Below are 21,255 nucleotides of genomic sequence, written 5' to 3'. Positions count from 1 at the left end.
ACAAAATGACATTTTTTGTTTGTTTTTTTACTGCAGGGCCTATTGGAATCGTGTATTAAATTGACGAGCGAGCCGCCTCGTGGGATCAAAGCCAATTTGCACATGGCCCTCGATCACTTTGATCAGGAAGCGCTAGAGCAATGTTCACGCGAAGCTGAATTTAAAACGCTTCTCTTCACACTTTGCTACTTCCACGCTGTCGTGACGGAGCGACGACATTTCGGGGCTCAGGGCTGGAACCGAACGTACCCGTTCTCGGCCGGCGATTTGACCATCAGCGTCAACGTGCTGCTCAATTACATTGAGAGCAGCGGCAATTCCGGCCGAGTTCCATGGGAAGATTTACGCTACTTGTTGGGCGAGATCATGTACGGTGGTCACGTCACCGATGACTGGGATAGGCGTTTGACTCGGGCCTATTTAGAAGAACTTTTGCAGCCAGATCTGCTCGAAGGAGAATTGTTATTAGCCCCCAACTTCCCAGCACCTCCCAATCGAGATTATTCAGGATATCAGCGCTATATCGACGAATCCTTGCCCCCCGAATCCACCTATCTCTACGGTTTGCATCCTAACGCGGAAATTGGCATCTTGACCCGTAGTGCCGGGATGTTGTGTCGCGAACTTCTCGGTCTGCAACCCCGACAGGGCGCCGGCCTAAGTGGAGGTGCCGTCTTGAGCAAAGACGATCGAGTGAAGCAAATCTTGGATGAGATACTCGAAAAGTTGCCTGACGAATTCCCTTTGGTGGAAATCTGTAGCCGACTGGAAGAAAAAACCCCGTTCATGGTGGTCATCGTACAAGAATGTGAAAGAGTTAATGGACTCTTGATTGAGGCTAAGAGATCTCTCCGAGAACTCGACAAGGGATTAAAGGTACGTCTTGTTTATTTCACTTTCTTTAGACTACAGGTTTATCAAAATCTATTTATGTTCACCCTAGGGTGAACTGTCTCTGACCGAGGACATGGAGGATATGTCTTCGTCGCTCTACCTTGATCAACTTCCGGTGCGATGGGCTAAGCTGGCCTATCCATCAATGTTGCCTCTAACAGCCTGGATTACTGATTTACAGCAACGACATAAAGAGCTAGATGTTTGGCTCGTCGATTTCCAAGTATTTTTTATCTTGGTTTCATAACAAATTCCACCTTGCTCTACATTTATGTCTAATCCATAATTAGACACCTCCATCGGTATGGCTAGGAGGATTTTTCAGCCCTCAGGCTTTCTTAACGGCCGTCATGCAAACGGCGGCAAGGAGAGCGGAACTACCGCTGGATCGAATGACTTTGTCGGTTGAAGTCACCAAAAAAACGCGTGAAGAAATTTCGTATGCTTTTTTCTTGTTTGTGATCTTGGATATTAGACGTGAAACTGAAAGCCAATTTTTTTAAATAGGGCCGCGCCGCGTGAGGGAGTTTACATTCACGGATTGTTCTTAGAAGGTGCGCGTTGGGATTCTAACTTGGGTGTGTTGGCTGAGGCTAAACTGAAAGAGCTCCATCCACCGATGCCCGTCATTTACGTCAAGGTAACGTGTCTAGTCCTCTTACTTGGTACTTGTGAACACTTTTTTTATTTTATTTTTTTTTTTAATAATTGATTTTCAGGCTGTCACACAAGATAAGTTGGACATCAGAGGAACATATGAGTGTCCGGTATATCACACGCAGCAGAGAGCAGAAACCTATATCTGGAACTTTCAGTTGAAGACGAGAGATAAACCATCTAAATGGGTTTTGGCCGGCACAGCATTGCTCCTTCAAATCTGATCTGTTTGTGGGCACCTCGTGAAATGGTATAAGTAATGACGTCCCTCAGCAGTTGTAGTGTTTTCCGTACACACTAATATACCTAATCCAAAATATAATCAGAAAATGCTTAAGCATCTCTCGCAATTTCTTTTTCAACGCAGAAAGTCAAGGAAAAAACAGGATTCGTACAGATCGTCTGTTAGCGATAGTGTGCTAGTGGATGGAGTAAACGGCATGCCAACTTGCACCAACAAGTCATCGGTTTTGTGTTAAGGTATATGTATTACTAGTTCAAACCATTATATGGGTGAAATGAGGATATTGTAAATAAGAGCGGTTATATTTGGTGGCAGGTTGTATGTAGCCACCTGGAAGCTTATTCATCGTTTACAGTCGACATTGTACCAGTAGTCGCAGAGTTGCTTTTCCTCGTGAAATAAGGTGCATGTTGGACATATGAAAGACAAGATAGAATCATCTCCATTGCAATAATGGAAGATCTGGAAGCCCAAACGATGAAATGTTAAGAGCTTGATCCTTGAAATGATACTACAGCTAACATTTGATTACCCTACAAGATGCTTGGCGATCGTTGTCTGCGTAGTATCCCGGCTGGCGATCAAGACAAGAAAAGTCTGTTACTGGTATCGAAATAATTTTTGTAACTGGTAAGTTGGTGCTAGAATGGTCCAGTGCCAAGTCTACAGATGGGTCTTCTGGAAGTGAACACGTCCCGGCTTTTATCAGTTTTTTCGACGCAGACAACATGGACGAAAAACGGTGCTTGGGCATGGGCGTAACACGATGTCCTTCAACAGTATTTCCTGCTGGACCACCTTTGCTTGAATTGCTACTCAAATGCTCGACGCTTGCTGAAATTTGAGTTCGATTCTCATGCGTAGTAGTTGTCTCGTAAATGGGCAGCAACTTTTTTCACCCGGAAAAGGGGTTTAGCTTTACGAATGATTATAAGGGAAATCTTACAAAAAAACTTAAACTTACCAGAAACGCTGCGCAAATCACAAACAAGACGGACAGGGCCATTCACCAACACTTGAATAGCAGCGTTCTCTACGAACGACTATTTTCAGACTGATGTGACAGGAGGCTAGCAAAGTCAGGCTCCACATCATGATTGGAAAGTAAGAAAAGCAACCTTTATATCGTCGGTCTAACGTACAAGTGTCTCAAGGTCTGCTGCTCAAATCTGATATTTGTTTCTCAGTAACCTCGAGAATGATCTTCTGGTATGACGGAAGATATCACTGCTGACATAAACGAGAAAGGGATAGTTCTTCCGGTTGGCCTGATTGAACCCTCGAGAACGGGGTACATCTTTAGCCGGATGCAAAACTTATCAAGTAGGAACTGTGTGTAATAAACCTTTTTTTATTTATTTTTATTCAAGATTTCTTCTGCCACAGGATGAATGGCAACACACAGCTTTTCATCTGTTTTGAAGTAAACCCAATTCTTGCATGTCCTTATTTATTAAGCATTATTGATGTCTGTGGATTCTGTCTAGTGCCGGAACTGACGATAAGATTTTGCTGCCGACCGGTTATAATTTTTCCCCGCCATTTATCCTTTTCCCGCTAGAGGCGCTTGCTTCAGAATGGACAAGCTGATTCGAATGGCTGCTAAATGTGATCGACGATAAACGGGTAACATCTAAGTTTAACTACATACAATATTTATAGGTTCGTTTTGCCTTTTGTTCACACTGTTGTATAACAATCAAAAATATTTATTAAAACGTGAGAGTCCGCAGTGTGCAGTAAAAATATCGTGGGAGAATGTTAGGTTATTTCGTGTCTCGAATGGCTTAATAGTTAAACATGAGCCCGAGAAGCATAAAGTCAGTAACTCGAATCCCAGCAAATTCAACTATTTTCTATATTTATATATGTTAAGGCAATGTATTGGAGGGGGCATTTACAGTTAACAAAAAAATAAGAAGTGACCATAGAGTTCCTGATTTTTTAAAAATGCACTTACATTCACGAAAGTTATATATATATTAACAGTTCCAGAAATGGATCCCAACAATAACCCGAATTAACAGTAATGTCATTCATAGCTTAATGGTAGAGCATCGACTAAGTATGTCGGAAGTATGGGGTTCGATTCCCAGCTGAATGAAAATAAATAGTAGTTTAATGCCACAGTACAATACAGTGCTTCTATTTAAAACCTCAGTTACGTTCGTTTCTTTGTGAAAACTAGGCGACTTTACTCCATGGAACTTATTGTTGTCTACAATATTAGTTATTGTAATTTAGCGCCTCGTCTTGCAACTAGTAGTTGATACTCTAGGCTTTTATGTTTTAAATTGGAATTCAACTATTTGAGATCAGTAAAGTTCAAGCACTTAAAAGCAAAAATTATACTGATTTCAAAGTAAAATTTATTTTCTTTGGATTTCAGGAGGAAAAACTAGATGGCGTTGACGTGCGTCCATGATAAATATTACTAGTGACAAGTTAAATTGGTGTTTGTTACGTTTCTACCCTGTTCAGTGTTTCAAAGGGTTTTTCATCAAATATTAATGGTATGATATAATCTGTTCAGTATTTCTATCCTTCTGTATGTATTAATAGATTGCTATCATGTAAAATAAATTGCAATTTGTGTGTGGTAGGGTTTCGCCTTGTCAGCTGCTGAACCTTAGCCTGCATTCCTGCTATCATCAATGTTGTCAATATTTTAAGCCCGACTAAGCTAGGGGCACTCACCCCGTTCGCTTCCGGACATTCCTCCTTCATGCGAAGCTAGGGGTTGAACGCTCCTAAAACTAAGTTGGATAAAACAAAAAAGTAAAGTAAGTAAAAGATCACTAATAAATAGGATTGAATTTTGTAACTATGCTAAGGTAACAAGCCGTCTTCTGGTAGAAATTCTTAGGCTTTACGCCTTAGTTGTTACTGGTTGTCTTCTGAATGTAGATTGCATTCTATTTTAAACATTCTCTTGGTTACAACACTAAAATTTGCCACTTTTTTGTGCCAACCTGAGAGACACTTCTTTTCATGATTATTTGCATGATACACTCGATTGTTGTCTGAAGGTGGATTGTCACCAGACATCCTTTGAATGGAACAATATGTTTGCATGATATTTCTTTCAGTTCAATTTTCTGTCACACAATGTTTTCATTCTCCAGGTACGACCACTACCAGCAGCCTTACAGCGTGCTTCATAAATACGTCAACCCCTGAGATAACAATATCATTGGAAATTGTGGTTTTGTTCTCCACTTTTATTATCCATATGCAATTTTCGTGCTTCATGGTATGTCAGTTGTTTGAGTTCGGTTAGAATAATTTTTTAGGAAATTTTTACCTGCTTTTGGAAAACCAGGTGTGATATTTTATCATCCTGGAAGAAGGATTCTGGAAATTGATGATTTCTAATATACAGCTGGTTTTCAGGTTTATTTTTACATGTTCAACATAGATCTGCATTAATGTTGTTTTGCTTTTCCACAAACAGATAACAAGTTTAATGTATTTACATATCAGAATGAGCTCCCAATTTGAAGTTGGGAGTGTCTTATCTGATTATGGATTTCTACTTTGAAAACCAAACTGTTCCCTTCTACAAATGGATTTTGAAGTATCATGCATGTGGTATTATGTACTCTATGATGTAAGTACCATTGTGTAATGCATAATGTTATTACTTTATGGAATCAGTTCCTTCAATTGTAACCTATTTTTGTATTCAAAATATAGATCTTCATGAAGCCTTTAATTGATGTTATACCAAAAAAATTCCCATGGAAGGTATTTGTTACAAACAGATTGATATTCATAATTTTTAACTGAAAACTTTTTTAAACCTCCAGGAAGTTCTTGCAGGATCTGTTATCAACCGTCTATGTTATGCAGTAATTGTATCTGCAGTTTAGTTAAAACTCTAACTTAGAAATATACTCAGCGTAAAATTGATGTAAGGCAAGTTTCTTAATTTGCTTCAAGGATATTTTTACATTGATATGTGTTTTTGTTTTGTTTGTTTTTTCTGCCTAGATGATGAAAAATGATATTTGATTGGAAGAAGTTCCTGGCTGAGACAAGAGATAAAAAAAATGATACTGTTTGGAAGGACGACCGGCAATTTCAAGATTCATTTATTTTCCTTCCACATTGAACTATTTATATATTTTTAAAAATTGAATTGCATATCTGGGCTCCCTTCTTTTCTGTGGCCCCGTTTCCCCTTGACTTATGATAAGCCCGCAGGGGGTCATGCCCCTACTGTGATCAGCAGCAAAGGTTGTGAGTGCGCTGTCCGGAAAGGGGACGTGGGGGTCCTCAAGTTCTGAGATATCATTGGAGGGCGAAGAGGCTACCCACAAATCCGAATAACGGTTAATCGCTCACGTAAAAACTTGTCCGAAACCTTCCATCCTTTTCCGGCTTCTCTTAGCCACGCACCGGGTAATCTCCCCGGTGGTTCAATTCAGTTAAATTTGTTGTACATGTATGTTGTACCAACAATAAAAAAATGAAAAACAAAAAAATATTTGTTTATTTTTGCCAAAATTTTTTCCGTTTGAGTTATTGGTACTCTTTTCTCAAATAATTTCTTTGCATGTTTTCCCTAGACGAAATGATGAAAGTCATTAACCGAAACACACTCTACGATAGTGTAGAATTGGCCTGCTTTTTCTGGGAATCGAACCTTAGATATTTGGAATCCCAGTCAAGCACTCAACCAATGTGCCAATTGTACCTATGTCAATAATAGTCCACATTTGTTTGCATATCTACTTATGCACTACAAACAAGGTCATTAAGGAATAAATTGCTGTTTGAAACATGTCAAAGTTGGATTAATGGTAAAGCATTGGACTGACGTTCCGGAGGTCAAGGGTTCGATCCCAAACTTGGTTCATGTGTATATATATAAAAGAAAATAAATTCAAATTAGAAATATATGTAAAATTCTTTATTGTCCCTCCATCCACCCACAAATCCACCACAAGATTTTTGATTTTAAATACAATACAATACAAAACACACATACATAAAACTAACCCGTTGGCTGCCACGCCACTAAACCTACGCTAGCTACATCGCTATCGAATGGATAGCGACCAAGGGGGACTTGTCCTACGACAAATCCGGGCTGACACGATGACAGAAGCCTTTGTGAGAATGTACACTCCAGGCAACCATCAAAGCATCGAAAAAGGGAAAGTCCCTACTGGTACATTGCCTCGACGATCGACTTTGAGCCACACGGCTTGTGCAACTGTCCCACCCATGGCATATAGACCATTGGGCAGAACAGCGCTGCCGGACCCTAACAAGCTTTAAAAAAAAGGGGATCAAAGTGGGTGGCAGCCAACGGGTTAATTAACATTACACAATTACACACTACAAAATACAACGATACCACAAAGACGAGGAGATGACGGGGCGACCACGAGGTGAAGACGGAGCGACGGGCGAAGCGAAGACGGGGCGACGGGCGAGGCGAAAACGGGGCGACGGGCGAGGCGAAAACGGGGCGACGGACAAGGCGAAGACGGGCGAGGCGAAAACGAGGCGACGGACAAGGCGAAGACGGGCGAGGCGAAAACGAGGCGACGGACAAGGCGAAGAAGGGCGACAGACAAAGCGAAGACGGGGCGAGGCGAACACGTGTGTTGGCTGGCAAAGTAGAATAAAATTAGATTGCTGAAAAGCTGTTTGTTAACCGTTGACTTGAGAAGCTGCTTTTTACCAGATCAAAACTTACATGAAACAATGAGTAGGCCAAGAGCATAAGAATGTCATGATGTTTTCCAATCCATCAATTTTGAATCGTTGGTGACCATCCTTCAGGGCCAGCATTCTTTGCACTTTTAATTGCAGAAGCTATAAATAAAAGCATAGTTACGCTAATTTGATCCTGACTGCCAAAATCTAAGTATGATATCTTACTCCTCAACACAAAATCCTGTCACTTGAACCTTTCAGTAGAAATGACAAGACTGCCAAAATGGTGAAGGTTAATGGTTTGTAGCACAACATATGGAGCATTTATCAGACCAGAACTGACGGAACATGATGAAAGGACAAAGAGTAGCACAAAGAAATTATGGCATTCCAACCCATAGGATTTGTGCCATTTGAAACCTTCCTTCACCGTCAGCATCCTTTGCAATTTTGGTTTTACGAGCTACTTCTTAAAAGAAGAATCATAACTATTGCATTCTGACTGCCAAAATATAAATTTAATACCTATCAACAAACAATTGAAAAGCATGATGATAGCAAAGTAATAAGTTGCAGAAGTTTTTGGCTGTGACAGCTAACATAGCTGTAGTGACCACCTGATTAATCTTTGCACAAAATTAATCCATTTAATGTGCTTCACTTGAAAAGCACACAGAAGAACAAACTCTCAAAAGTAGGAACCACACCATTAGATTTGATCAAACTTTTCATTGGAATGTAACACAGTTAACTAAAAATATAGACACGGATTTCACTTGTCAAAGTTCACTTGTCACATACACATACAGAGGGACAACAGCGCCATCTTCTGTAAGAATTTATAAATTAAAATGCGAGTTGCTCATAGAAATGCATGATTTTTTTACGAGAAATACATTTACGAGAACTCGTCAATTCTCTTTCTAGAGCGTTCAGCCCTAAATCGTAGGAAGAAGAACAGAAGGAAAACGAGAATTTAAGAAAAGGAAAAAGATCATAGTAGAGATAGGCGACACACACAGAGAACCAATTGGTGGTCTTAGAAAGTAATAACAAAGAAAGAAAAATAATATATATATATATATATACATTAAACGTCCGGTATTGTGCATTACTGTGTGTTGTTCTTTTGCTGTTCTCCAAGTTTCTCCCGGTTGTTATGCTTGACAATTAATTTTTTGGATAAGACGGAATTCTCCACTCTCTTCAAAAACTTTCCGTACCCGCATACATCAGTATCACTGACCTAAATAGACAACAAAGTATTTCAGTTTCTAGCTTGAGAAACAAATTGGTTGGATTAACTTAGGATCTTTGCAATGCACTTGACATAACACACTAAGTTAAATGCAATACCTTTGGTTATTGGCATTGTTAAGGTCACTTAACATATTATTGCCTTCCATTTTGGCCTGAAACATTGGGCCAAGAGACATTTGACTTTCGTATTTGTTGAAACATTGCTGCATGCGTCGGATTGCATTACTGACCGTAACCTGATTAGCTTATTCCGTGTTCGAGAATTTCAAAACCGGTTTTATTGCAATTTCCTCTACTTCCGCTACTGTCTCAACCTTTACCTACTAAACAAAATTCAATTAACAACGAAACAAAATGTAACAAGACAAAATTTAATATAAAAGATACCTTGAGGAGAAAATTGAGACAGACTCTGCACCAGCACTTCTGACAGGGTTATCCTCAACTAGAGTCACATGTGCTTGGAGATAGACTTCTTTTTCCCGTCTTACTATTTCTTTCCCGTCTTGTTATTTTGCATTCTTTGCTGACTCTTCCTCGCACGTCTTCTTGTTTATCTGTTTATATTTGATAGTTAAGCTAGGATCCCTTTGCTGGCTTTATCATAGTTGTACAGAATTGTTATTAATATAGCGCATACAACAAGATTTATATTTACCAAAAGAATTTTTGTTATGAAGTGGGATTTTTCCTCCGTAAATTCTATATAAAGTCAAATGAAACATTATAATTCAGAAGTTCTTTATTTTTTTACTTTAAACTAATAATGACCTGTGCAATCTCCAAGATACAATTCCTTAAAGTATTCATAGACACCTTTTGAAAATATAAATCTTTTGTTATCTAGGAAGTATACATCAACAATTTTGAATATTTCCACCGTTAATTGGTTGACATCTGAGCAACTGCAGATCCAGTTAACTGGCTTTTCCAATCCATATTCTTCTCATCTCGTCATTATGTTGATTATAATTACCTCACTGGTATATGCTTTGCTTTACCATTTAATGTTTCTATTTGAATTCGTAACGAAATTATTCAATATTGATGTGGAACTACCTCAGACGGAAGATGAACTATAAAGCAAGAATCGTCCGACTTATACTTACCGACGCTTCCAAAGTGGTTGAAAATCTTCCAAAACGTTGCAAACCAAAAGTAAACTTGGCAGTTCCCATGTCTCTTCTATGGAATAAAAAAATAATAATAAAATAAAACAAAAACAAACTAACAACCAAACAAAAAAACGTGAAATTCCACGAAATGTCATTTGATCTTTTTAGATTGACAAACCTCTATTCACTGATTTACTCCAGTATTTTTTAATTTTATTGAGATCACATAGTACCATCTACTGACAAAGATTTCTGGATATTAAACTTTTAGGCCAACTTTTTGTACAAAGTCAGACTTATTTCGTGTTTTGCTGGAATCTGAATATAGAAAACTATGCGCGATTTCTCTCCAGAATTTTACGAGAGAAGCGAAACCCAATATCATTTTAACGTGAAACTTTCAGTATTCTAGTTGTTTTACTTCAAAGTTGTTACAGTTCTTATTCTAAACTGAAACCATGTAGTAAAGCCAGAGTCACAATAGAGGTGAATTCTATAACCCTTATCTGAATGTCGCACCAATAGATGACTATACTTGCGGACCTTAATAGTAGAAATTCTTGGTTCTCCATTGTTACCTGTCGCTGACTATACCTGGCATGTCAACTGGTCATGGATTCCATGTGATTTGAAGATAACCATGATACCAAAGAATCATACCGACAATTCATTAAATTTTTGGCTACCAAACCTGTAATTTAAACAAAACGAACTAGTTTCGTTGGAAATTTTAAAAATGAACACTTAAGTTACCAAATGCTAATAACGCATCCAGATAGCAGTACGGGCGTTAACGTTATGAAGATGTCTTCACTCAATAAATTTTTGTCCACAGATCATCTTTTCCTACACAGTTCAACACTTATGTTGATTTGCTCTATGTTGTTTCTTGTTGCATTTTGGAGAAAATGTTGCACAAAACTAACTGCACACCAGCAAATAATTAACTGATTATTTTAGAATTTGTACATGCTTCATAAAATTTTTATTATCAAATACTCACTGTTTCTTCACCCAGCTTCAAGACAATAAGATTCATGAGGCCAACACCCCCATTCGAATAGCTGTTTGACCTAAAGAGTTGAAGCCACCAACACACACAACTAACAAACCCTAGAGAAGAAAAAATTTTAGTTTCAAAAGCCCAAATGAAGAAATATTTTCAAATACGATATATGATATATGATATCCTCACGCCACATGAGATTGATTCCAGCTCAGCATATGTTGATTCACTTTTCCCTTTCCCACCCAGACACAGTATTAAACAGAAGTAAAAATCCTGAAAAAAAAGTCACTTTTAAATAACACCACTAGGCCAAATGACTTGACAGATGGAAAATAAATGTTACTATGAAAACATTGCTCAAGAGGATTGTCTAGAATTTCAAAATTGTTACTTTTTCACTAGCAAATGGAAATGCTGGATAGGATACACACTATTGTGACACTTTTGCTGCAACAATCCTATTCAAGCAATTTACTTCATTCACTCTGATGATTTATTTCTGCTGATAACAACTTCATGGCAGAAACACCTTCAATCCTTGGAATGTTCCTTAAAAAATCTTACAGGTAAAAACAAAAATAAATTTTCATCTTGCAGCTCTCCCCCATTAATTAAAACTTTATTTACATTGCTGGTGTGTTTTGCAAGTAGGTGGATTTTGGCCCTTTTTAACCAAATATTAAACTGAACTTTACTTCTTTGCAGACCATCACTTTTAATTTTAAAAATGCACAAATTTTTCAATCATTTCACTAACTTGTAAAGAATAAAACCACGACTTTCAAAGTGATGTTGCTTACATGGTTGGCAGCCAAGAACGATTGTCTTATCCACGTGTTCCTGTTCTGCAACTCCATTTGTGCTGTTCGTCCCTTAGTGGTTGTGTTCAAATCTTTCGGGACATACGAGAAGAAAACAATGAATAGATGTTTTAATTCCTCTGCGATTCGGTCAATCACAAAATTTTTATTTAAGACATATTGATGCTTAACATATGAACATTTTAATCCTAACCTGCTGTTCTGGTTAATTTGAAACAGATATCCTTGACTCCTTTGATTCGACTGCACCAGGTTTCTGCGTTCCCGATTAGCTCTCACAGGTCCCAGAGACAGCTTCCAAACGCCACCACCGCTACCGAAAAAGAACCAGTACGCTGTCCATCTGTTGTCTGCATTGTAAAAAAAAAAAAATAAATAAAACACCCGAGTCCCAAGCATATATTGATAGGTTTTTAAAGTTCAGTTTAACTTCATAATGAAAGCTTGTTTGCGACAAATGAATCTATATAATAAAAAACGGTAGATCAATATATAGACATATAAACTCAATTTTCGACTTCGTAACAAACAGCATGGACTACTATAACTTAAGGACGGAATTCTTTCCCTATCTCACCGTGTTAAAGCTTGTCGGGCGGGCTCTTTTCATGGAAAAAAATAAAAAATACATCGTTGAATGCAATTTTAAAAGGCAATTCTAACTACATAATTTTTTTCTGTATGAAACGCATAGTTTAAGGTGATATTTGAATTTAATTATTGAAGGATGGGGAAAAGGGCGGTTCGCTAGTGCCATCTATCAGCCAAAAATCGCAAGTTCTTGCTGATTGACAAATGAACTCGAAATTGTAGAAGGAAAACAAGCAATAAGTTAGGATTTTTTATTCCCAGATGGCACCGGCTGCCCGCCCTTTTTCTGATAGAAAAGAAGAAATATCACGTTAATTGTTAATTTTTAGTATAGGGATATTTAGTAAACCAATAATTATTTTTTAATGCTAAATTAAATAAAAAATTATAAAAAGTACATGGGCGACATAGGAATTGTCGAAGAGTCTCGTCATTAAGTTATAGTAGTCCATGCAAAGTCACGATCTTTCTGGTCGTCTCATTGGTAAAATCCATTGCCCCGTGAATACCAGATGGCCTTCCCACTTTTGTCAAAAACTCCAAAAAACGACATCTTTTTAAATTCGAAAAAAAAAAAACAAAAAAAACACTGGGAAATCAGCGTCCGATTTGCTTGTACAAAGATCTTTGCAGCAGGATTGTAAAATTTACAGCATTTGTCTTTTGCAGATGTCAATGTTATCTGTAAAGTAATCTAAAAACACGACTCAAACAGGGAGTTGGGCTTCAAATTTTTTTCGTCTACGGCATGATAACGAAGAGAAATCAAAAGACTCAAAACGAAGTTGCAAGAGAGTTCCCACACATAGTGCAATCTAAGTCCAACATGGCAGTGTAACCACGTCGTTGTGCTAGGATTTGTTGCCCTTTCATGCAACAATTTTACTGGGAAATAAAACATTCTTTTTCGGTCGTCATTTAAAAAAATCGCGTCGGGCTTGCATCTAACTCCAGCTCTATCCCGCAACGCTGGAGAAATTCCTCCCATCCAGCACCCACGACCCTCCTTTTCGGTGAAGCCGAATGGTGTCCCCATCTTGTGGCGACCTGGGTCGAACCCAACCCATCATTGAACTCGATCGAATTACGCACCATTGCACTTGACGCTGAATTTCCCGCATTAATTACCAATGTAATAGCCGTCTCACTGTATCTTTCCTTTGGTCGCTAACGATTTTACTTGTATACAAACGTTATCTTGGGCTAAAAGTGACGTAAAGTAACCTGTTAACATAGTAAAAGAAATTATTATAAATTTTTCTTTTTGTTTACTGTAGTTACTAACATTTCATCCAGAATTCCTCAAGCCTTAGCATAAGCCTTCTGTGTCTATTACCTGATTGATTCAAGGAAATTTGCAATGTGTGATTTGTCACTTTTCACATTTTGCAAAAAGGGTTTATCCAAGCTTAGACCAATTCAACACTGGAAAAAACCCCATAAGTGCCACAGCAAAACATGGATTATACCTCAAAAAGTTTTGGCAACCTGTAATCATTCTGTAATAAAATAAATTATACCATTTAATCAAACGTAATAACTGGTTTTGTACAAGAACTGTTCTGGGAAAACTATTACCATGTTTTGCACATCATTCAAATGCTACCAACAGCAATATTTAAATTTAGTGTAAACGTTCATTTCCAGGCCAACTACAGATTATTTTTAAGCATAAACCTCACCTCATTGCAACTTATGCAGAAATCAACCCACGTGGTGCGCCGAGGCTATCTGCCTTTCTCGGTATCCTAGAAATGTCCGGTAAAAATGTACAGTAACTTCGTTAACTGGAAAAGATATAACATAAGGCGCGTATACCATTGTCTTTCGGTGATTTAGGAACCTTCGCCACAAGAATGCATGAGCAGGATCAGATCAAACATGTGCAAACTGTAGAGCGTGTACCATTCGTAGAGCAGAAATCCGACTGAACTGCTATTGCTGGGAAACATTGTGTGAATGTGAAGTGGAGCATGGCAGAACAAAGGAGCGGGAAGCCGGGAACTCCTAATAAGGCTGCGTTGCCTAAACTTTATTAATCTAATGATTTTAAAGAAATTAAAATTATAACAAGAATTGGTTGTGGATCTTGTATTTGGTAAACAAAATGAGTTAAAGGAAAATGAATTTTGTTATAACGGATCATCGATATGTTAAAGTTTTCTTACGTTATTTAGTACTTCGACAAAAGAAACATGGTGGAATCACCCGCGTGGTTTACAAGTACGGCTTACTAGATCAGACTGCTTTCAACAGATATGCAAGTAATGGTTGTGTGTGTGGGTGGTTGGCCACAGCCCACAAGGAAAAACACAAAAGAATGGTCTGATTTTAAAATAATATCCAATAAGTATAGTAATGATTATGCAGATATCCTTTTTGTAGTATATCCCTGGATCTTCACACTTTTTAGTCTCAAAAAACGCGAAAACCCCCTGCAGTCGACTGGTAACGAGCTCTATCAAAAGACAGAAACGTTAGAAACGATGCAATATAAGTAAAACACCAATTTATATAGGTAAATTTGAATAATCTTACCAAAGTTAGACAAACCATTCGTCTTTATTATTTGAAGCTCCATCACTAGAAAAAGGATGTGAATGTGGCTATCACAGCTGGTGGACTGTACACAGAAATGGCAAAATAAATGCCTTACCTGTCCGAGACGGCCATTTTCATATTGCCAGGCACCAAAAGTTGGAACTGCTGCTGCTGAGAAGCAGTCGAACTGTTTTCTTGATGGTGGTGCCTCTGCAAAGTGCTATACTGCTGCGAGTGATGATAGGAGAGGTGCTGCTGAGAAGATGCGATGCTTTGAGCAGCTGCAGTCCCATTATTGTAACTCGAAGAAGAAAATGGCCCTGATCGATTGCAGGGGGATGCCGGTTTCCCGACATGGTGACTGATGATTTATTCAAGGGAAGTGTCATGTAGCCACTGCTCGTCGGCAACGTTTTGACGGCTGCAATAACCGACGAGTCGTTTGCTGTCGAATTTGCTGTTGGTTTGCTGTTTCCATCATCAGCTAGTCTCAATCCGTTATTGCCACTGGAATGAGCTGCAACGAAAAATGCATCAGTTTACGAACCTGAACATTCAAAGTGGGTTTGAGTGCATCGTTTACCAGTAGCAGTTGTATTGGATTGTGTGGGAGTTTTGGTTCGGCGACAACAGCAGACGACAACGATGGCCGTGACAGCGCAGATGATGACGACACCAATGCTTCCGGCTACGGCTCCAAAGACGGGTAAGTTCAATCCCAATATTTTGAAATGTTGTTCGCTATCTGCATGCCGTTATCTCAAATTAGGCAATTTGAAAGTGTAGCGTTTCTTTTTGTTTTATACCTGCACACAGGGATGTGGTTGTTTCGTCCGTATTGTCTCCGCAATGGTTGACACCATCACAAAGCAAATCAGTTGAGATGCAAAAGTCTTTTTGAGCGCAGCGAAAATCCCGGCAAACAAGTTCCGCTAAATCAAGTGATAAAAGATTTTTGTTTTTTTCTTTTCTAATTTTGTTAGAAAAAAAAACAAAGTATTACTTTTATCTTTAAAAGCGGTGACGACCAGATGAAAACCGCTGGTTTCGGTGCCCCAAGCGTCTGTGACGTATTTGAGCGTGACAAAGTTGGTTCGTGTAGTGATGGTGCCTACGCTTTGTCGCGTGTGTCGACACGAAAGGTCAGCCTAAAGGACGATGAATTAGTCAAGTACGTAAAACACGAGCCGTTTAACTCTGATTTGTGTGTTTGTCTCGGTTATTTTTAAATGAATCGATGTCCGTGCACACGTCGCCTCACCTTGTAAACTCCTGTGGCGTGAGCTCCGTCGTAAATGAACAAGTGATCGTTACAGTCGAGTTGAAGTTGATCGAAACGCAGCATGAAACGTTGCAGGACCGTCTCCGTCTGGAATGTGATGAGGCAATCCAAATTGTGCTCGTTTTGAGACCTCAAAACGGCGCCATCGATCTTGCGATAGAGTTGCTGCAGAAAATGGCTCTTGCAAAGCGAAGCCACGTGATCTGTCCATCGAATCAACGCGTCAGGTGTTATTACCTTCAACTTTTTTCCTACTTGTTAAAAAAACCTTCTTCCATGCTTACTTTGTTTTAGTAGGAAAGTATTCTGAACGTCTCTGGAATTTTGTTTCTGCGGTTGGTTCCATAGTTGTGTTGAATCAGACACAATTTTTATCATAGTTTTGGTCCATATAGGTGCCAATCAGTGAGTGTAAGCAAATAATTTAAGAGTTATATTCAGTATGACTAATTTTGACAGTTATTGCCATAAAAATGTATTTAATAAGCAGTTTCCAATTTCTAAATATAGCTTTATGAGCGAGGAATCTTGTGAGAATCACTGATCATTGAGCCCCTGGGCTGGTCTGGGTTTGCCTGCTGTTCCTTTCCTGCGTGCCATCATTGAGTGGTTTACTTGTGGATGACAAAAGTGAGATAATTTCAGGAATGTTAGGTATGTCTGATAGTTAAAATTTTCTACCATTTGTTGTAATGTGTTTTGAAATGTCAATTCCATTGTGAGGTAAAGCAGCTTTAATGGTCTGTTATATGGCTTTGAATGGTGGAGTAGTGTTGCGTGCAGCTGGATTCCGTTGGTATGTATTTTGCAGTTCATCTTTATTTTTCAGGATCACTAACATAATCACAAGGATGCATTGAAGCAAGTAATGTTCTTTTATTAAACTCAATGGTTCATTTGTAACTGAATATTTTATTTAACAGAAGCCCTTTTTAAGAATCTTACAGAATTTGTCATCACCCGCCTGTTCAGCTGTAATTTGATTTGCAATCGGTATGACCAGTCGAAAGTTATTTGGCAATGTGCCCTGTGAGGTATTTTTAGTAAGTTTAGTAAGCAATATATTTTTTTTAATGCTTGAGTGAAACCTCTCTGGTGTCATCGTTGCTCAGGTTGGTGTTTTGCACAACATCCAAGTTGCTCCCCTGCCTAAGAAGACAACTTAGTCCATCAAGGATTATTTCTCTCGAGCGGTTACATTGAATGCTAGGGAAGGCTTTATGCTGGCTGTTGGTGTACTGGTGTTGGTGTGTGGTTGTATGACTGGCTATACAACCAGTGCGTTATTTCTCTCGTCCAGCTCCGTACATCGTGTATCTGGAACAGGTAAGGCTGGTGAATATCTCGCTTCTAACGGTTTGTGTAAATGTTTTATTTAGAAATTAATCAAAGTTTACGAGGATACAAATGCTTTGTTCGCCGCTCCGAAGAATGGAACATTGACGTTCAATGAAAATAAACGACATTTGGGTATGTTATAGTGGATTAGTACGATTTTCCAAATTCATATTTGTCACCTAAACCAGCTTATTTATAATATGTAAAAATATTTGAATTATTCTTGATTCTTACTACTTTGAATATTAGATGTGATTGTCAATGTGGAGGATTCTAAGGACGTTTTATTGAAATTTTCTCGCACAGTTAAGGACTATTTCATACGTTCATCATATTTGCCGCTGTAATGGAAGGTAAGGTCGCATTTTCAAGTTACGTGTTTGAAAAATTCGTGGTTGAAACTGTCGGTAATGAGTTAAACGTTTCACTGTATATTCTATTATTGCAATTTGCAGAGGTTGTTTTGCGAGCTGTTTCGGTTCACGGAACTGTTAGCACCGTTCTTAAAAAGAATGTATTAACTTGTGAAATTTAATGACGGGGAATGCAAATTCGTAAACTTTTGCGTTGAATTAGCAGTTTTCAACAGTCTACTTAACACGTGCGAAATCGCCTGCTAGGTTCAGTTTGTTGAATAACTAAACTTGTTGATCAAAATTAAGAATTCTAAGAAACATGTCGGAAGAATCTGTAGATTAAATTTAGCATCCTCGCTGACTAAGTTGATGGCTGATTTCCTAGCTCTCGAGTTGGAAGGGAAAAAACTTCAGAAAATTTATATTTAGTATATATAAATTAAAACAAGAGTTTATTGGAAAGTGAATTGATTGTTTGAAACCTAATTAATATTACCAGGCAATTATTTTAATCCTTGTATGAATAACATGGTTACTGATGGGTATTTCATTTAATAAGTATACGTCCGATTTTTATCATACAGCTTCGTTGCCAACATTTTTTGTTATAGGATTAAAACGGAACTGTTGTCAACGGTTTACCGAGTAGGATATTTCTTTTGACATTTTGAAAATTCATTATCAAATCATTATTAGCACAGCAGAGAACTCTTTAACAGTGAAATGTTTAACGATGAACCGTCCAGCCCTGTTAAACATATTAATTTTTTTCTTTTACTTATTTATTCAGGTTTTTTTTGTTTTTTTCCTGAGACGTTTATGACGCACCAGTTCCGTCACAGCAGACGTGGAAGTTTGTATTATCTAAAGAAAATACGTCAAATGTAGCACCTTCGTAATGTTAGTGAATTAATGAAAACACATTGTAATAATGCTGAAGCTGAGAACTTAAGAGGGGAAAATGTAAGTAGTTACTAAACATTCTATCACCCAGGTTATTTTTATTTTGTTAATTGTTCGCGGGTTTTGGGTATTACGAATTGAAATCACACGTCCGACTTGAATTCTACAATTAGTTTTGTCAAATAGACTTAGCAACTGTCTCGGATGCTGCATTCTCTTGCATTATTTTTAATTAAATTGCAAGTGTTGTAAATGTGCGAAATTATAAACTTATCTTGCTAGTTGTATTACACATAGATGTGTCGGTATGGTTTGGTAGTACATCATTTGGCAATTGTATGGCATCTTAACTATTTACTTATTTAGATCTATAATACTACTATAAAGTTAAACTTAAAATCAATACTAGAATTATATTTAAACTGATATACTTAATCTTAGTTAAAACATTGATAATTTAGGTTATTGATTGCAGAATTGCAATAAAATATTAATGTCTGAGAAAATTTAAAAAACTAAAATCTTTATTAGTGAAAAGGGGAGAAGATCATGAAAAATTCGAAAAAAACATAAAGAGATTGCAACGTGTTACAGAGTCAGAGTCGGAAAGGAAATAGGCGAATTTTTAAGTAATGACAGCAAAACAAAAGCAAGGAGAAAACAAAAGGGAAAAAGGGGCTGCTATGCTAATTTGCCCTTAGGACCTGACTGTGTTCTTACGTTGACCAAAAAAATCCACGTCATTTCTTTAAAATTCGCCTAACATCTAAAAACCATGGTGTAAAAGGGAGGTGTACCAACTCTTCAGTTAAGAAGGGTATCTCAGCTGAAGCCTCTTCGTGGTACAAGGTTATCAATCGTCAGAGACGCCTGGTGGCCGATCTTGAACTAAATGAAAAACCCACTTGAAAAATATTCTAAGTCCAAAACAGTGGATCCATCCCTATCGGCATTCGCTACGGCCCATGGCAATAAGATGGCATTTCAAAATTAATGTTATTATCTTTCTTGTTTGGAAAAAAAAAAATATTTCAAGTACTGTATGATCACACTCAATATTTAAAAAGAAATTAAAAGATAGTTTAAGTATTACTTTGTATTAAATTTCTTGTATGGGCATTTTTGGCCAGTTTGAAACTCGCCTGGACTGTTGTTTGTTCTTTGGACAATAAAACATCGTTCAAACGTTTAGATCCAAAATAATATCTCACTTTTACATACTCCATTATTAAAGTTCCCATATTACAATGGCGATGAGTATCACAAAAATGGGCAGTACATTGGTTAATTTAACTTTTGCTATACACTCTTGGAATGTATCAGTGATATAAACATGATTAAGTGACTTAAAGTGGTTTGAGACAACTTTTTCAACTGCGCACAAAGTTTGGTACATTGACAGGGTGACAAACACCAGTCCACCTTTGGTTCGAGCTCTCGTGTATGCATCTGCGTCAAAATCACTTGGTAGATCTGCTTCTTTGGTAATTACGGTCTGTCTGCATGCCTCACACTCGAAAAGGTTTTCTCTCGTTTTCACCATGTAACCTGCTACATTATTGGACGTTTTCCAGGATTGCGATGGCACTCCTCAGTTAACTCTATTATTTTTAGCATGTCTTCGAGTACAGATTTTTTCCCCTTTGTTACCTTTCCCTCCATTTCGACTAAATTATTCCAGTTGTTCCCATTAATTGACTCACCCTTGTGTCGTCCATTCATAATGTCAAATGTGTCATTAATAAGCTTTGTAAGCTTTTCTGTAGCTTCCGATCCTAATAAAATAATGAGTTAGATTTAGAAATTTGGAAGATTTAATAAGGTACCATTGAATAAATGCGCTGTTTTTTTGTCTTCTCTTAAAAATTTTAAAGCCATGGCCATATGTTTGGAGTACAGCTGTGTGGCCAAGCTTACCGTCATTCTCTGCCAGGTTGATGGCCAAATGTGAGCAAGTTTTAACTTGGGAACCAATTTCAAACCAAGCAACCTTTGATGCTCAAATACTCTCTGATAGAACATGTGGTAGACAGTGTGCCCGGCAAACTGAGAAACATAAAAAGGAAAGTATTAGTCTCCATTTGCTTAAGTATACTTTAAGCACATTTACAACCTGAGCAATTTTTTGAAGCACAATTTATTCACCATTTTTGGAAATACGCTATCAAGGCGTCAACCAAACGACGCCATTAATGTGTTCAAACTTTCAGTACGACTAATGGAAAACCGTTGACGACTGATCCGAAGGTAACATTTGCTCACAAGCTCAAGAGATGGCGTTTACTATTGAGAACCTAGCAATGCCTACTGGTACCACAAAGAGGCTTCACAAGAGATACCCTTCTTAACTGAAGAGTTGGTACACCTCCCTTTTACACCATGTAAAAACGTTATTTTTATTTGAAACTTGACACCTTTGTAGATGAAGATGTTGTCTACTTGTGGTGTAAGTTTCCATTCAAAATAAAGTTTTTTTAAAATTTTTATGATTTTTATAGTCGCCTTAATTTTACCCGTAGTCTTGTGAGGGAAATTGAAGTGTTTCCAAACTTTTTCACCAGCCTTTTCCGAAAT

The 21,255-nt window shown here is 37.9% G+C and overlaps 3 protein-coding genes and 2 long non-coding RNA genes across 7 annotated transcripts in view; 1 reads left to right on the top strand and 4 right to left on the bottom strand.

Annotated features, from left to right (window-relative positions):
* The window catches only part of LOC116931892 (dynein beta chain, ciliary), a 43,292-nt gene that overhangs the window by 14,045 nt on the left and 7,992 nt on the right, over positions 1-21,255 (top strand). The window contains exons 25-35 of the mRNA XM_045180479.1: positions 37-876; positions 944-1,117; positions 1,185-1,333; positions 1,402-1,534; positions 1,614-1,801; positions 1,919-2,899; positions 2,983-3,118; positions 3,182-3,218; positions 3,283-3,421; positions 4,185-4,308; positions 4,399-4,578. Coding sequence (XP_045036414.1) covers positions 37-876; positions 944-1,117; positions 1,185-1,333; positions 1,402-1,534; positions 1,614-1,775 — 1,458 coding nt within the window. The 3' untranslated portion in view covers positions 1,776-1,801; positions 1,919-2,899; positions 2,983-3,118; ... (2 more) ...; positions 4,185-4,308; positions 4,399-4,578. The remainder of the gene's footprint in view (positions 1-36; positions 877-943; positions 1,118-1,184; positions 1,334-1,401; positions 1,535-1,613; positions 1,802-1,918; positions 2,900-2,982; positions 3,119-3,181; positions 3,219-3,282; positions 3,422-4,184; positions 4,309-4,398; positions 4,579-21,255) is intronic.
* On the bottom strand, positions 1,561-2,886 carry LOC116931903. 3 transcript variants are annotated; one of them, XM_045180502.1, is made up of 4 exons: positions 2,760-2,886; positions 2,328-2,684; positions 2,163-2,257; positions 1,561-1,857 (listed from the first exon to the last, which is right to left on the bottom strand). In XM_045180502.1, exons 1-4 carry the CDS (start codon positions 2,799-2,801, stop codon positions 1,821-1,823), a joined length of 531 nt encoding a protein of 176 aa, XP_045036437.1. In that variant the 5' UTR covers positions 2,802-2,886; the 3' UTR covers positions 1,561-1,820. The 3 variants fall into 3 exon arrangements, with proteins under 3 accessions (XP_045036437.1, XP_032795463.2, XP_032795464.2); XM_032939572.2 differs by lacking the exon at positions 1,561-1,857 and having other exon boundaries at positions 2,020-2,257; XM_032939573.2 differs by lacking the exon at positions 1,561-1,857 and having other exon boundaries at positions 2,020-2,257; positions 2,333-2,684.
* On the bottom strand, positions 6,698-9,828 carry LOC123477102. The gene is made up of 9 exons (XR_006652405.1): positions 9,606-9,828; positions 9,497-9,541; positions 9,384-9,427; positions 9,113-9,282; positions 8,822-9,048; positions 7,991-8,711; positions 7,691-7,934; positions 7,506-7,624; positions 6,698-7,417 (listed from the first exon to the last, which is right to left on the bottom strand). It is a non-coding gene; the product is annotated as an uncharacterized LOC123477102 (long non-coding RNA).
* Positions 14,338-21,255, bottom strand: part of LOC123477100 — a 26,855-nt gene continuing 19,937 nt past the window's right edge. Inside the window, exons 2-8 of the mRNA XM_045180499.1 lie at positions 16,064-16,287; positions 15,806-15,950; positions 15,609-15,734; positions 15,386-15,547; positions 14,918-15,319; positions 14,800-14,844; positions 14,338-14,719 (exon numbers count right to left, since the gene is read on the bottom strand). Coding sequence (XP_045036434.1) covers positions 14,937-15,319; positions 15,386-15,547; positions 15,609-15,734; positions 15,806-15,950; positions 16,064-16,287 — 1,040 coding nt within the window. The 3' untranslated portion in view covers positions 14,338-14,719; positions 14,800-14,844; positions 14,918-14,936. The remainder of the gene's footprint in view (positions 14,720-14,799; positions 14,845-14,917; positions 15,320-15,385; positions 15,548-15,608; positions 15,735-15,805; positions 15,951-16,063; positions 16,288-21,255) is intronic.
* On the bottom strand, positions 19,763-20,943 carry LOC123477101. The gene is made up of 3 exons (XR_006652401.1): positions 20,795-20,943; positions 20,508-20,727; positions 19,763-20,456 (listed from the first exon to the last, which is right to left on the bottom strand). It is a non-coding gene; the product is annotated as an uncharacterized LOC123477101 (long non-coding RNA).

Source organism: Daphnia magna, linkage group LG10 (genome assembly GCF_020631705.1).
Source record: "Daphnia magna isolate NIES linkage group LG10, ASM2063170v1.1, whole genome shotgun sequence".
NCBI lineage: Eukaryota > Metazoa > Arthropoda > Branchiopoda > Diplostraca > Daphniidae > Daphnia > Daphnia magna.
Note: the sequence above shows the minus strand (reverse complement) of the source record. Positions and strands in the feature narration are given on the sequence as shown.